Source organism: Nicotiana attenuata, unplaced genomic scaffold (assembly GCF_001879085.1).
Source record: "Nicotiana attenuata strain UT unplaced genomic scaffold, NIATTr2, whole genome shotgun sequence".
NCBI lineage: Eukaryota > Viridiplantae > Streptophyta > Magnoliopsida > Solanales > Solanaceae > Nicotiana > Nicotiana attenuata.
In genome coordinates this window covers 102,377-119,636 of record NW_017672159.1, presented here as the reverse complement: position 1 = coordinate 119,636, position 17,260 = coordinate 102,377, and the positions used below count along the sequence as shown (strand labels likewise).

Genomic DNA, 17,260 nt, shown 5'->3' with positions numbered 1-17,260 from the left:
TTTTTTTTTCATTTAACTACTTCAAATAATATTAGAAATAACAATATGCTAGATTAAAGATAATTCAATGGTAAAAGGTCTAGGGCAGTGATTTCCCCAATTGCTAGTTTAGGTCTTGACTCTTTCGCTATAATCTCGCCGTAATACTCTATGAGGATTAAGAGCTATGGGTTATCATAATTATCTCTCGATCAACTACGATAATATACTAGAGCATTCTCTCGAACTACTCTAGCTGACAATATATGCAGCTCTAATTTATCCCACCAAAGCTTCGTTATCTCTAAACCCACTTGTAAGTTCAAGTAATGAATCTCTTCAATTACCCAAAAGTGATGTTGTTCAACAGCATTCTAACCTAATATTCTTTCTCAAGCAATAAAAGGTAATTAGACACGATTAATCAAGGGCCCATTCAATCAATCACCATACAAAATGTAGTTGAACAATCATATAATAAATCCGGCTCGATTATAACAATTTGAGTCAAAACTTCAACCAACAATTGGTTCCATCAACCCTAGATAATTATTTAGCTACTCATAACAAAATAAGATAAAACTACAAAGTTGGTAATAATGTATAATTGCAAGAATTAAAAGGAGATAGAAAAACTCTAATGTTTGGTTGATCTTCTCACACTTGTTCTTGCCTCCAAACTAGTCTAAAAACAAGCTTAATCTCGTCTTAGGCGAGCTTCTAAAGTTTATAAGGGTTTGGAACAAGTTTTCTCCGAATTACACTTTGGTCCCCAATTTTCTGGCAATTGAACAGTTCACCGCGGCCGCGGCAAGATCGCGGCAAGACCGCGGTGAAGGCTGAACATTCTGCCTCGCGTAATTGTCTGTCGCGGTTCAATCGCGGTGGATTTCACCTCAGTCCATTTTTGCTTCTTTATGCTCGGGTGCTTCTTAATTGGTCGTTTTCTTCACATTATTGACTCCAAAACATTCCATAGTGCTTCCTCACTTAGATTATTCTCTGCAAAGCAAAAGAACACCAATTAGAGCCTTTTGTTATCAATTCGTCTATAAAACAACAATAAAACATGGTAATATTAAGGTGTAAATATCATCTATATAGCCTAATATCAACACCCCACACTTAAATCATTGCTAGTCCTCTAGCAATCCACCATACTCTATCAAACTTCCTTCCCTAAGCTTTTCCCTTAACGAATCACACCTTGAACAATTACCAAAGTTGCACCTAGTAGTGAACAACCTTTGCCTCAGAAGTCGAATCTCTCGTACCATGCAATATTCGCACTTACTCAAACTACTCTATACAGAAGTCAAGACTTACCTTTCCTTTGTGAATCACATGCCCTCACATCACACAAGAGAGTAGTTCCACAATTAATATGATTAAAAACAATTTGGAACTCAGATGGACAAAATTCGCTCACTCTCCAAAAGAACATTCACATGCCACAAAGATGCACCATAGGCTTGCCCGTAGTGTAATACTCTACTAATCGAGCCTAACCAGTCTAAGATCAATAGGACTTCATTTGGTTGTAATGTAAGCTAAGGGATGGGTAGGATATATTTGGATATAGTGACTAACCTCCCTAAGCACTTCTAATACAGAACACATTAACATTCCATATCATTCTTATGTCAACCACGCATTCCCCACAATTTATTTATAACATCCCATTCCTTTAGGTGCATTTGTATCAAGCTACAACTTATCAACTACTACATTTATTCACAAATTTTTTTTCGTGGCGCTTCTTCTTTTATTCTTCAAAACTGCACCTTTTCTCTATTTCATTGGCTCCACTCAAAACCAAACCACCACCCCACACTTTAACTTTTGCATATGTTAAGGCCATTCAAGTGCTCATGGGAGGTAAAGGGGTTCAAACAGAAGGCTATTCAAACAATTGGGTAAGGTCCGCAATGTGGTTGCCAAAGAAATAGGCTTATAGGCTCAACGGGGTTAACTACGATGTATTACATTCAGGTGGGTTTACGTTATATATCTGGCTTACAAAGAAATGCCTATATCACTTCTAAGACTGAATGAAGCTACTATTTCGCTTTGCAAACACACAGGGCAAGTTCTAAGCATCAAATGTAAAGCATAGAATACAGTATAGCTCACACACACATGGCATATGACTCACTCCAGATTGATTTATCAAGACATTCTCTTTTGAGTGTTCAAGTTAGTTACAAACATACAACTTTAAGGCACTTTAGCAAGAGTCAACCATTGAGACTAGGCGTTACACTCTAGTGTCGATTGTGTTCAGGTGTATTAACGCCAAGGGATTCTCTTTCTATTTCAGCTCGTAGCCCATCAATGCTAACTAAAACTAAAAACAAAATAAACAAAAATTACCTATACCCGGTTCAAGCTAAACCCTTGGAAAAGAACCGTGGCCCAAAGAAAAACCAAGGGAGAGTTACTATACTACCTAAAATTTAAAAAAAATAAAAAATCTTTTTGGTATTTTCTCTAGACTTCCCTCAAGAACTGTCTCAATTTATCCGTCATCAGGAAGAGTCCTTATATTCTCTTTTTTTTTCGACTCATGTCCCTCAAGAGACCTGTCGAAAGGTGTCCGTCTTTGGGCCAAGTCGAAGTTAATTACATGACCCTACTATGCCAATCACACAAAAATAAAGCAGCATCATACAGAGTTACACAATCTATTTACAACAACAGCCATCCCCCACCCCCCACTTAAAAATATGGCATGTCCCCATGTCAACAAATAAAGAGCAGAGTAAGGAAGGGGGACTTCCCTGAAGATCAATCCTGATCAGAGACAGTGCCGGGATCGAGGTGACATGCTCGTCCTAGTGCTCGAAGCCATCCCATAATCTTCTTCTCCGACTTTGCCTGTTGAGTGGTCAGAGTGTCAACTCTGGTGCCCAAGTCTGTGACAGAAGTGTGGAGACCAGCCATTTCCTGCTCCAGGGCTGTCAGGCGGGTACTTCGGCGTGGCTGTGATGTGCCCGCCTCTTCAACTCTCGTGGGTGGTGGGACCTCAGCTGCCTCAGCATCATCATCATCAGATTCATCATCCGATTCATCAACATTCACCACCGGCTCCATCCCAATTCTGATTTTTCTTACCAGGAATGGGGCTTTCAGTGGCAATTTCCCATCAACTCTAAGGTTTTCAATGACTCTAGCAAGACAGCACAACTTGGTGACTAGAGAAGGGAAGTATAAGCCTTTGAGTAACTCGGGTGATCTAATGAACATCTCGTCATGGAGGAGCCGGGTGTCACGCCCCAGAATCTGAGGAGCGCGATCGGCGCTCAATCGGGTGAACCCGACGGAGCAAGCCTTACCGAGCACTTTCTACCCCAAATCAATATGGATGCGGGACTCATGCCTTTGATTAATTTAGACGATAACACACGGTGTACACCACATTATTGGTTCACTTCATATCATAAAAATTTACCGTACATAAGATAGCTTCAAGGATTCTATTAGGGTTACAGCTTAAGGAGATTACAAGGTTAGGATTACAACATATACATACAGCGGATTCCCCGGGCACCCGTACATAACCCACACTAGTGTCTTTGGATCCTCTAAGGATACAACAGATAAGCATGACTAGGCCGGCAACAAGGCCCCGGCTATACCTCAAAAGTGAAAGCTGTAATAACAAAAGATACACCATATGGCCCCATAGAAGAAAAGGGGCTCACCGAGACTTTGAGTAGAAGAAACGCTCCGCTACACACGGTCGGCACCGTCCACTATGGAGCCACCTACAATCATAACACGAATGTAGTGCCCCCGGCAAAAAGGGACGTCAGTACATTTGAATTGTACTGGTATGTATAACTAAACACCATTTTACTAGAAAGAACTACCAAATAGATACAAGCAAATAATATGGGCAAATCAAAGAAGCAATTCATATAATCTTTCATACAATTTCCACAACATTGATTAGGGCATTTCTGTCACGTGTTCACCACTGTTCTCATTACCACCGCTATCCCAAGCGGAGTCCGATCACGACCCGACCGGCTAGGTCACCTCATTGGAGGCATTACTCTCAATCAATATTTCATTTCCTTTATCCGAAATCCAATATCAGCACATTACCACCATGTGTGCGGCAATGATGTCCGATCACGACCCGATCGGCTAGGTCACCTCGTTAGAGGCATTTCTCCATTCTCATTAGCCAACACTTCAAATCTTTATTCCACACATAACATAACAATTCGTGGGGCACTCATGGCCACCATCATCACATCGTTTCCCTTTTTTTTATATTCATTTTACAAGTTGTGAACATATACACATATATTGAGGATACTTCAAATTGCAATCACAGGTAAATGAGCACATAGCTAGCATGAATAATTCTTTGTTCCAATGTTGGCTTATAGCCCAAGTATTTCCACACATAACTGTACTTTCCATCATTATCAAATTGTCAAGATTGGCACATTATTCACGTTGGGGCACATCCTTCACGAATATGTACAGATAATTGCATATCAATTAATGCTTAATAACAAGCAATATGCTAACCAATTCAACTCTTACCATGCTTTCATAAATGACAACGGAGCTCAATTTCTAATAAAAAGGGATTTTAGCCATACATACCTGGGGTTGAGTCCCTTTTTAATTTCTACTTCCAATTCACCAAATAATCTAGCAACATCCATATAGTGCACAAATTAATACGCATAACTTAAATTCAAGCTTCACAACCACTACCCGAACATATCTAGGTTACTAGCCCCTTCTTTGCACAAGTCTTTGCTCTCACCCAATTACTCCCACTAGGTTCTAGGTTTTAGTAGACATGCATGCACAATTTTAACCACTATTTTCAAGAACCAATGCATGAGACTTCCTCCCCTTAGATTAAACCAGAATTTAAATGAAAATGGTTAGGGATTTTACCTGCAAGAATGGGGATGAAGATAATTGCTTTGAAATTTCCCCCGCCCGGATAGTTTTCAAGGATCAAATTTGAAGAAGGTGGCTTTCTCTCTCAAGAACCCTCTCTCCCTCACTCTTATTTGTTCGGAAGCTTGTTAACAATGAGGGGGTTGGGGTGTTTTATTAAAAGGGGGTCGGGGTTAAAATTTAGAAAATAAAAAGAAAAAGAAAAAAAAAGAAGCCGAGCAAGATCTGCGGTCGCATTCTGCGATCGCAGAGTTAAAATGCGGTCCGCAGATTGGACCGCAGAATTGCCTCCAAAACTCTGAGGATTCTGTTTGGGTCAGCGACAGGAATGCGGTCCGCATTCATGTTCTGCGGTCGCATAGTGCACCGCAGAACTGACATTCACAAAATTCAAAGGAGAATATGCGACGACTATGCGGTCCGCATTCATGTTCTGCGGTCGCATAGTGCACCGCAGAACTGACATTCACAAAATTCAAAGGAGAATATGCGACGACTATGCGGTCCGCATATTTGTTATGCGATCGCATAATAGACCGCATTTTCAACATTAATTTTGACAACTCTACTGTTCCGCTCTGCGGTAGAAATGCGGTCCGTATATCAATTATGCGGTCGCATTTTGGACCTCATCTTGACCTCACGTTTTAACCAAACCACTGTTTCGTTATGCGGTGGTAATGCGGTCCACATATTGGATCTGCGACCGCATTCTGGGCCGCATAATGGCATTTTTTTGGAAAATTGATTCTTTTGATTTTTAAAAGCTTAGATCAATACCAAAGGTCCGAACCGCGGCGAGCCTGCGAGCCGCGAAGAATTCTACACATTCCTAACATGTGTTCGGAGCCGACACCACAAGATTCTGGTTTATGAGCCAAAAATTTTACGGGGCCTCACACCGGGCCACATCAAAATCCATGTGGGTCATGAAACAGTAGATCGCTGCCGCTCGTGGTTGATTGACATCGGTCGTATTGCTGGAGGGCAACAACCGACTATTGATAATTGTGAGCCAACACTTAGCCTCCCAATTGAGAGACTGGGAGTTAAGTGTGATCCGGTGCTTTATCCATATATATTCTCTGTCTGGCCCACAGATAGTCTCAAGAAGAGTTGCCCACAAGGCACTTGATCGGCTATAAGTACGATAAGCATCAGATTCCCCCCTGAACACTGGGAGCCGGTACACCCTGCGGATGGCCTCGATGGATGCATTTACCCGGGTATTGCGTATAGTGACAACCCCATTCTCATGTTCCGGGCAGTTAGCATAGAATTCCCTTACCATCAGAACATTAGCCTCCTCTGGTTCCTCAATGAAGATGTCCAGCTGACACCTCCTCAACTCATGAAAGATATTCGGGCATTCCACCTCTAAGGCTTCCCGGTCAATATGCACCTCATGTATCAATTTCTTAGATGCCTTTGCATTGTACCTATCCTCCGCCGGTTTGGAGACAAACCTGGTGCGGTCAAACTGAGCCGCACTAGCTTGACCCCTAGCTCTTGAGGAACTTCCCGGTCCACTAGCGGAGGATCCGGTGTTGCGTCTCTTCCTAGATGGATTCATTTAACCTGTCAAACAGAGAAACGCCTATCAGTGAAGGTGTGAGATGTGTGAACTATGGGTGGTTACTCAGACTTCACCACAACCATGTCACATTAGCCCTTATAACTCCATTGGAGCAATTCCCAATACACCTTGTGAGGAAGACAATTCCTCACACATATAGCCTATATGGATACTTCAATGTTTTCCCTAAGTCACAAGATGTGCTACACCATTACACCCCATAACAATTAGTTCAACACCCACAAATATACATCTCTCCACCACGTTATATACATAATCCCTTCACAAGTAACTATAAAAAAACGAAATTCAAAAGAAAAAAGAAGAAAAATAACAAAAATCTACTAAAGTTACTACACAATTAAAAACAATAAGCTAGCATACTACTACAACACAATACAAAAGAAAAGGTAGGGGGGAAGTTACATACCTTTGATGGAAGAAAGAGTGAGAGGAATGGAGATGGGGGGGGGCGGTAGTATGAGTGAAGAAGAAGAAGAAGAGAGGATGAATTTGGGAGGTTAGGGTTTAGAGAGAGAGAAGATGGTGGAATGAAGGGGTTGGGCGGGTGGGTTTTGTTTTTAATTAGGGATTAGAATTTGTAAAATAAAAGAAGAATAAAGAAAGAAAAAAAGAAAAAATATTAAATAAAAAAAATACTTACTTGGTACCCACCGTGGTCGCGGTGGGTTAAATAACGTGAGGCAGTGTAATTGCCTTTCACCATGGTCCCACCGCAATCGCGGTGGGTTGGATAATTTTGAGGCAGAATCCTCGCCTCTCACCGCGGTCCTGCTGCGGCCGCGGTGCTGCCCAGTTTTTTTTTATTTTTTATAATCATGGTTACATACACGAATGAAACACAACAATCGTGGGTTGCCTCCCACGCAACGCCTGATTTAACGTTGCAGCACGACGCAGGCTCGGAGCATCACTCCTCATTCACGTACTGGGGCTCTTCCAACATTATTATCTCTCGGTCCCCTTTCTCATTTGCCATTCCAAGGTAGTGTTTCAACCTCTGACCATTCACTGTGAACTTATTCGTCCCATCCTCTGATTCAATCTCGACAGCTCCACTTGGTAACATTTGCACCACTCTGAAGGGTCCTGACCATCAGGACTTCAACTTACCCGGAAACAATCTTCAATTTGGAGTTGTATAACAACACTAGCTCTCCGGATTTGAAGTTTCGGTCCACAATGTGCTTGTCATGCATCAGTTTCATCCGTTCTTTGTATAATCTTGCACTCTCGAATGCCTGGAACCTGAATTCCTCTAGCTCATGTAACCTAGTGACTCTGTTAGTGCTTGCGGTCTCCATGTCCAAGTTCAACTGTCGCAATGCCCAAAGTGCTTTGTGCTCAAGCTCTACCAGGAGGTGGCATGCCTTTCCAAACACCAACTTGTACGGTGACATACCAATTAATATTTTGAAGGTTGTGCGGTACGCCCACAATGCATCATCCAGCTTCCTTGCCCAATCAATCCTTGTTGCATTCACTGTTTTTGTAAGGACACTTTTAATCTCCCTGTTGGACACTTCAACTTTCCCGCTCGACTGTGGGTGGTACGGGGTGGTCACCTTATGATGAACTCCATACTTTTCCAACAGCCGTGCGAATGCTCTATTGCAGAAATGTGTTCCGCCATCACTGAGTATAGCTCTTGGGGTGCCAAAACATGTGAAAATATTCTTCTTCAAAAAGCATGTTACCCCTTTAGTATAATTGGTTGGGAGAGCCACTGCTTCGACCCACTTGGAGACATAGTCAACTGCTACCAATATGTACTTGTTACCATACGAGCTGACAAATGGCCCCATGAAGTCGATCCCCCACATATCAAAAACCTCCACCTCTTGAATTGTGATCATTGGCATCTCGTGTCTGCGAGATATGTTGCCTGTCCTTTGGCATTCATCGCAACTTTTGACCCAAGCATGGGCATCCTTGAATAGAGTTGGCCAATACAGGCCCGACTCCAACACCTTAGCTGCTGTCCGAATTCCTCCAAAGTGTCCACCATATGGTGAAGCATGGCAAGCCTGCGAAATAGAATTTTGATCTTTCTCGGGGATACACCACCGGATCATGTTATCTACGCAGATTTTAAACAATAGAGCTTCGTCCTAATAATAAGACCGATAATCACGAAAGAACTTTTTCTTTTGAATTGAGGAGAGTTCATGAGGTACAATACCACTTGCTAAATAATTAGCAATGTCAGCATACCACGGTGCCTCCTCCATTGTCATTACTAGTAACTGTTCATCCAGGAATGTCTCTGTTATATCCTCAACCTATACATTTTTTTCAGCTCCTTCCAACCTTGAGAGGTGGTCAGCTACTTGGTTCTCTGTCCCTTTTCTGTCACGTATCTCCAGATCGAATTCTTGTAACAGAAGAACCCAACGAATCAAGTGTGGCTTTGACTCCTTCTTTTCTATCAGGTACCTAATTGCTGCATGGTCAGTGTAAACAATAACTTTCGAGCCAATCAAGTATGACCTGAATTTGTCGAATGCAAAAACGACAACCAACATCTCTTTCTCCATCACGGTGTAATTGAGTTGTGCACCACTTAGTCTTCTGCTTGCGTAGTAAATCGGGTGCATCAGTTTATCTTTTTGCTGCCCCAAGACTGCTCCTATGGCGTAGTCACTTGCATCGCACATGAGCTCAAATGGTTGCTCCAAATTGGGTGCAACAATGATGGGTGCAGTCACCAATCTCTTCTTCAACTCCTCAAATGCTAACATGCAATCATTAGAAAACACAAAGGGGTGATCCTTTTCAAGGAGTTTACATAATGGGTTAGCAATCTTAGAGAAATCTTTTATGAATCGCCTGTAGAACCCGGCGTTCCCAAGGAAACTTCTCACTGCCTTGACTGAGGTAGGAGGTGGCAACTTCTCAATCACGTCAACCTTAGCATGGTCAACCTCAATTCCCTTACTGGACAGTCGATGCCCCAGGACTATCCCTTCTTGTACCATAAAATGACACTTCTCCCAGTTCAGTACTAAACTTGTCTTGACACATCTTTTGAGCACTCTTCTTAAGTTGTAAAGATAGTCCTCGAATGAATCCCCTACCACGGAGAAATCATCCATAAGAACCTCCATAATGTCCTCCGCCATGTCTATGAAAATGGCTAACATGCACCGTTGAAATGTCGCCGGTGCATTGCAAAGCCCAAAGGGCATTTTCCAAAAGGCGAATGCCATACGGACAAGTGAATGATGTTTTCTCTCTGTCTTCAGGGGCTATTGAGATCTGATTGTACCCCGAATATCCATCCAAGAAACAAAAGTGCGATCGCCCGACCGGCCTGTCTAATATTTGGTCAATGAATGGCAGAGGGAAGTGGTCTTTCCGGGTGGCTATGTTCAATTTCCGGTAATCTATGCAAATCTGCCATCCCGTGACCGTACGAGTTGAGATCAACTCATTGTTCTCATTTTGTACGATCGTCATTCCCCCCTTTTTCGGCACACATTGAACAGGGCTGACCCAATTGCTGGCAGAGATGGGGAAGATGATTCCCGCATCTAACCATTTGATCACTTCCTTCTTCACCACCTCTTTCATATTCGGGTTCAGCCTTCGTTAATGTTCTCTGGAAGGTTTGTGCCCTTCTTCCAAGAGAATCTTGTGCATACAGAAGGCTGGGCTAATACCCTTTATGTCTGCCATGGTCCAACCAATGGCAGTCTTACATTCCTGCAGTACCTGTAGGAGCTGCTCTACCTGCACATCTAGAAAAATGGATGATATAATAACATGCAAAGTAGAATCAGGCCCTAAGAAAACATACCTGAGGTGTGCTGGGAGCGGTTTCAGCTCCAGCTTGGGTGGTTCCTCTATTGATGGCGTTGCTGGAGGTGTAGCCCTTTTTTCTAACTCAAGGGACTCGAACTGAGGTTTCCTTTTCCAGAATCCTTGGCCTTCAAGTGCCATGAGCCACTCAGCTAACCCTTCACCATCCATCTCCTCTATATTTGTCAGGCAGGCCTCCAATGGATCTTTAGCAGTGAGGGTCACATCATCTTCGTGCAGGATCACATCCAGTGCCTCCACTAGGGAGAAATTAGCATATTCACTGGGTCTTTTCATGGATTGCTAAACGTTGAATATGACTTCTTCATCGTCCAGCCTCATTTTTAATTCCCCAGTTTCACAATCGATCAATTCTCTCCCAGTGGCTAAGAATGACCTCCCTAAAATGATAGGTATCTCCTCATCTACCTGACAATCAAGAATAACAAAGTCTGCAGGGAACACAAACTTCCTCACTTGTACCAACACATCATCAAGAACCCCAGTTGGCCTTTTAACCGTGCGTCAGCCAGTTGCAACAACATCAAAGTCGGTCTAGCTCTGCCAATGCCCAGTTTGGTGTATATAGCCAGAGGCATCAAAGTTATGCTGGCTCCTAAGTCACATAATGCCTTTGCAAAGGCATAACTCCTAATAGTGCATGGGATAGTAAAGCTACCTGGGTCAGACATCTTTTGAGCCATGGGTCTTGTCACTACTGCGCTGCAGGTCTGCGTCAGAGTTACTGTGGATAGGTCCTAAAAATCAAACTTCCGTGACATTAGGTCCTTCATCATCTTCGCATAGCCTGGAATCTCCCTTAAGGAATCCATCAAAGGAATATTCAACTGAATTTGACGCAGCATCTCCATGAATTTCCTGCATTGATCTTCCTTTTTTTGTTTTAGCAGTCTCTGAGGGAATGGTGTAGGTATCACCCTTTGTGCACTGTTTGCTGGCTTCTCTCTATTGGGGTTCTGTGGTACAAGAGGTACCACCTGTTTTGCAGGTTGTTCACTCACCTTAGCCTTACCCTTTTCATCCTGACCCTGTTCAACCACCACTTCAGTAAGTTCTGCTGGTCCATCTACCTCTAGTGGAACTGGAGCGGCTGGTGTAGTCTTTTTGCTGGCTTGTGCAACTTCCTGCTCTTTGTCTAAATCTCTCCCATTCTGGAGACTTACTGCCATCAACTGGTTCGGGTTTTTCTCCTTGGGGTTAATGTTTGTGTTCGCTGGCAATATTCCCTGGGGGCGATTTTTTAAAGCCATAGACAGCTGCCCCAACTGAGTTTCAATATTCTTTATAGCTGAATCATGCACTGCCAACTTTTCCTGCATCTTACCATTTGTCCCGATGAGTTGCTAAAGCATAACCCTGATCTCTACCATGTTATTATCTTGCTGTTGGGGAGGTGGTTGATATGTCAACTGTTGCTGGTTCTGCTGTGGATAGCCCTGTTGTCTCTAATAAGGTACTGGCACCATTTGGCCTTGGGGTTGCATACCTCCAGGCTGTGGCATGTTTGGTCTGTATTGCTGATTTGGTGCCGGTCTCCACTGCTGTCCTCCTTGTCTCTGATCCCCAAAGTTGTTGACATAATTCATATCTTCTCTTACCCCTTTATTGTCACCTTCTCCACTCCATGAACACACATAAGACTGATTAACACAGGGTGTACACAGTCCTCCATTTGTTGTGTCAATAATATGCACCTGCTTTGTACCCATCTCATCAATCTTTTTTGTCAATATACTCATCTGAGTCATGAGTGTGGCTATGTTCTCTGCATGAGAATTATTTGGGTCAAGAAGAACTAAATGTACTATGGGTGCTAGTGTTGTACCTCTAGTCATCCACCCCGAATTCTGGGACATCTTGTCAAGAAGGACTTTGCACTCGATGAATGTCTTACTCAAAAATGCACCTCCAGCTGAAGCATCCACATTGGCCTTTAGATTGTCAACTAACCCCATGTAGAACCTCTGGCCGAGCATCTGGTCTGGAATACCATGGTGAGGACACTTCACTAGCATCCCTTTGAATCTTTCCCAAGTTTCCTGCAAGGTCTCAGTCGGCTGTTGCTTGTACTGCAATATTTCATCAATCTGCATTGCAGTCTTATTGGGCGGGTAGAACTTATTCAGGAACTGCTTGACTAATTCCTCCAAGGTGACAATGGAATTTACAGGGACCGAATTCAACTAAGTTTGAGCTTCCCCAGTCATAGAGAACGGGAACAGTAACAACTTGATAGCTTCCGGGGTCATATTAGGCTGCCTTTGGGTCACACAATTCGATAGAAATTTTTTCAAGTGTTGGTGAAGGTCTTCAATGTGTGACCCGGAGAATAATCCCTTATTCTGCAGAAGATGCAGCATGTTGTTGGTGATCTGGAATGTCTTCGCTTGAATTGGGGGCACATCTATGGCAGCCGCCAGGTTGTCAGCTGTAAGCTGTGTCCAATCATAAAGTACAGCTTCTGGAACAAGAGGTGCCACTATTCTAGCGTTTGGGGCAACTGGCTCGTCCCCGATATTTCCATTGACGTTCTCCATGTCACCCATTTCAATTTCAAGCTGGTGTGGTTGTTGTGATTGTTGGATCCTCTTGTTAGCACGGTTCAATGCCCTGAATGTTTTCTCGGGGTCTGAGAGTCCTTCTAGCAGTTCTCCAGTCCTCGAAGAATTTCTAGGCATACGCCTGAATTCCACAAGAGTTCAAACATGAGAATTTCAATGAAAAGATTGTTTAACACCTTCAAAAATTGATTTAAACTAATAATTCTAACACTACTTCTAAGTTGTAATAAATAACACCATTAATTCCCCGGCAACGACGCCAAAATTTGATCACGCCCAACTATGCCTTCTAAAAGACAAAGCGGTCGTTGCAAATATATTCCGATTTTAAGTCCGGAGTCGAATCCTCAGGGAACTAACCTATCTATTACAACTCTTTGGCAATGCTATTATCAACTCAACCAATTTCTAGATACAAGATTTTTATCAATCAATTTTGGGTTTTGTTAACTACTTAAAATAATATTAGAAATAACAATATGCCAGATTAAAGATAATTCAATGGTAAAATGGTCTAGGGCAGTGATTTCCCCAATTGCTAGTTTAGGTCTTGACTCCTTCACTATAATCTCGCCGTAATACTCTATGAGGATTAAGAGCTATGGTTTAATGAAATTATATCTCTATCAACTACGATAATTTACTAGAGCATTCTCTAGAACTACTCTAGCTGACAATATGTGCAGCTCTAATTTATCCTACCAAAGTTTCGTTATCTCTAAACCCACTTTTAAGTTCAAGTAATGAATCTCTTCAATTACCCAAAAGTGGTGTTGTTCAACAGCATTCTAACCTAATATTCTTTCTCAAGCAATAGAAGGTAATTAGACACGATTAATCAAGGGCCCATTCAATTAATCACCATACAAAACGTAGTTGAACAATCATACAATTAATCCGGCTCGATTATAACAAGTTGAGTCAAAACTTCAACCAACAATTAGTTCCATCAACCCTAGATAATTTTTTAGCTACTCATAACAAAATAAGATAAAACTACAAAGTTGTTCACAATGTATAATTACAAGAATTAAAAGGAGATAAAAAAACTCTAATGTTTGGTTGATCTTCTCACACTTGTTTTTGCCTCCAAAGTAGTCTAAAAACAAGCTTAATTATTTCTCGGGCGAGCTTCTAAAGTTTATAAGGATTTGGAACAAGTTTTCCCCGAATTACACTTTGGTCCCCAATTTTCTAGCAATTGAACAGTTCACCGCGGTCGCGGCAAGACCACGACGCGACCGCAGTGAAGGCTGAACATTCTGCCTCGCGTAATTGTCTGCCGCGGTTCCACCGTGGTCGCGGTGGATCTCACCTCAGTCCATTTTTGCTTCTTTATGCTCGGGTGCTTCTTGATTGGGCGTTTTCTTCACATTATTGACTCCAAAACACTCTGTAGTGCTTCCTCACTTAGTTAATTCCCTGCAAAGCAAAACAACACCAATTAGAGCATTTTATTATCAATTCGCCTATAAAACAACAATAAAGCATGGTAATATTAAGGTATAAATATCATCTATATAGCCTAATATCAGGTCTCCACTCCCTAGTTAATAATTTTCCAACAGTTGATGATATTTTAGACATAGGGTCTCCACTCCCTAGTCGCTTTTCCAACATAGGGTCTCCACTCCCTAGTTGATTTTATTTTAGCCATAGGGTCTCCACTCCCTAGTCACATTTCAAACATAGGGTCTCCACTCCCTAGTTGAATTTGCTTCAGACATAGGGTCTCCACTCCCTAGTCACGTTTTCAACATAGGGTCTCTACTCCCTAGTTGATTTTACTTTAGACATAGGGTCTCCACTCCCTAGTTGATTTTTTTTATACATAGGGTGTCCACTCCCTACTCTGCTTTTCCAACATAGGGTCTGCACTCCCTAGTTTAATTTATTTTAGACATAGGGTCTCCACTTCCTAGTCGCGTTTCCAACATAGGGTCTCCACTCCCTAGTCACTTTTCCAACATAGGGTCTCCTCTCCCTAGTTGATTTTACTTTAGACATAGGGTCTCCATTCCCTAGTCTGCTTTTCCAACATAGGGTACATAGGGTCTCCACTCCCTAGTTGATTTTATTTTAGACATGGGATCTCCACTCCCTAGTCGCTTTTCCAACATAGGGTCTCAACTCCCTAGTTGATTTTATTTTAGACATAGGGTCTCCACTCCCTAGTCTCTTTTCCAACATAGGGTCTCAACTCCCTAGTTGATTTTATTTTAGACATAGGGTCTCCACTCCCTAGTCTCTTTTCCAACATAGGGTCTCCACTACCTAGTTGATGATTTTCCAACATAGGGTCTCCACTCCCTAGTTGATGATATTTTAGACATAGGGTCTCCACTCCCTAGTCTCTTTTCCAACATAGGGTCTCCACTCCCTAGTTGATGATATTTTAGACATAGGGTCTCCACTCCCTAGTCTGCTTTTCCAACATAGGGTCTCCACTCCCTACTTGAGTTTATTTTGGACATAGGGTCTCCACTCCCTAGTCGCGTTTCCAACATAGGGTCTCCACTCCCTAGTCACTTTTCAAACATAGGGTCTCCTCTCCCTTGTTGATTTTACTTTAGACATAGGGTCTCCACTTCCTAGTCTGCTTTTCCAACATTGGGTCTCCACTCCCTAGTTGATTTTATTTTAGACATAGGGTCTCCACTCCCTAGTCTGCTTTTCCAACATAGGGTCTCCACTCCCTAGTTGATGTTTTAGTTTAGACATAGGGTCTCCACTCCCTAGTTGATGCTTTTTTTTAGACATAGGGTCTCAACTCCCTAGTTTGCTTTTCTAACATAGGGCCTCCACTCCCTAGTTGATTTTATTTAGACATAGGGTCTCCACTCCCTAGTCGTTTTTCCAACATCGGGTCTCCACTCTCTAGTTGGCTTTATTTTTAGACATAGATTCTCACTCTCTAGTTGATTTTATTTTAGACATAAAATCTCCACTCCCTAGTCGCTTTTCCAATATAGGGTCTCCACTTCCTGGTTGACTTCATGTTTTATTTTTAGATATAGGGTTTCCATTCGCTAATCTCTGTTTTCCTAGGGTACACCAATACCGACCTTTTATTGCTTTCAATAATTAAATAGTATAGAGTTTTTTCTACAAATAACCCACAAAATTTTTCTAGTGAAAACTAGGGCAGAAATTTTGTTCGTTCTTTTTTGTTTTGGTGCTTGAGTAGGTTATACTTCGAGGCACAGGGTTCGAAATGACCAAGGAGAAGTCTCAATCCAAAATAAAGAAAATAAAAAGAAAAGAAGTGAAACCAAAGTGCAAAAGCGGAGAAAAGATATAGACTGCTCAAGACATGACTGAAGTCACAAGCTTTGCATGTCCCGTCTTGATCCGAAAAGCTGGAGAAGAATGAACTAGCACCTGTGGCTAGCAAGCATCAAGGTTCAGATTAGAATCTGTATGAAGAACCAGCCAAGACTCAAGAGACTCATAGATAGAAATCTTGTAACTCGTAGTTGATAGGCCTAGTTAGTTTAGTTTTTCATTTTGAATATGGTGTAATAAGGAGCTCAGAGAGAGGGTAGGTAGAGCACTTTCGCCTTTTAAGCTTTGCTTTCTCGATCCACTACTATCTTACTAAAAAAAAAGAACTAGCAAGCAGTAAAACAACAGTAACAACAGTGAAATCACAGTTTCCCAGTAGTCCCAACTACCAAAACTTACAGAACTACACCGACTTGATTCCTTTATAGCCAATGATATGTAGGCAACCTCCGAAGCAATGTTCGGTCAAACTTTTTCAAAACACTTCCGAATGGAGTGTCAAACGGGAAAGAATTGCTCGTAATTGCTCACTTAATCTTTGCCCGAAAACTCTTCATGTTCTCGAGCAAAGAGGGGAAACTGTGAGCACCTAATTTTTTCCCTAATGCAAATCTCTCCTAAAAATATCCCAAAATAGTTTAGAGTTGTTCATGCATATTTAGAGTTATTTTAAAACCATAAAAAATCGTTAAAATGTTCAATTCTTTATTTATTGTCATTTTAAATTTTAATTGTATTTTAGGATTTAGTTATATATTAATTGCATAATTAATACATAAAAATACAAAAATTAGTCACTCTTGCTGTGTTTTTGCATTTTTAGATTCAATTAGTTAAATGAGTCATTTTTGCAAAATCAAGTCGAAATTGAGTGTTTAAATCAATGGGCTAATTTTGGAAATGCAAAGAAAGAAAGAAAGAAAGAAAGAAAGAAAGAAAGAAAGGGGCTGTTATGTGTCACAATTAAGCATATGGGTCGATTTTTCTAGACCCAATCGCTCAACTTTAGCTAGGCCTATTAACCTTTCCCCATCATCTCTAAAAAAGACCTAATCCCCTTCAAATGATAGAAGATCAAACCCGA

The 17,260-nt window shown here is 41.8% G+C and overlaps 1 protein-coding gene across 1 annotated transcript; it reads right to left on the bottom strand.

Annotated features, from left to right (window-relative positions):
• Nucleotides 1-7,418: 7,418 nt before the first annotated feature.
• Nucleotides 7,419-7,908, bottom strand: LOC109212112. Its single transcript, XM_019375725.1, has 2 exons — nucleotides 7,622-7,908; nucleotides 7,419-7,566 (listed from the first exon to the last, which is right to left on the bottom strand). Exons 1-2 carry the CDS (start codon nucleotides 7,906-7,908, stop codon nucleotides 7,419-7,421), a joined length of 435 nt encoding a protein of 144 aa, XP_019231270.1.
• Nucleotides 7,909-17,260: the final 9,352 nt, after the last annotated feature.

Coding starts and splice junctions, on each gene's coding strand:
- LOC109212112 (XM_019375725.1), bottom strand. CDS start 7,908: ATGTCACCGTACAAGTTGGTGTTTGGAAAGGCATGCCACCTCCTGGTA. Junction 7,567..7,621: donor AAATTGAAGATTGTTTCCGG/GTAAGTTGAAGT, acceptor AATGTTACCAAG/TGGAGCTGTCGAGATTGAAT.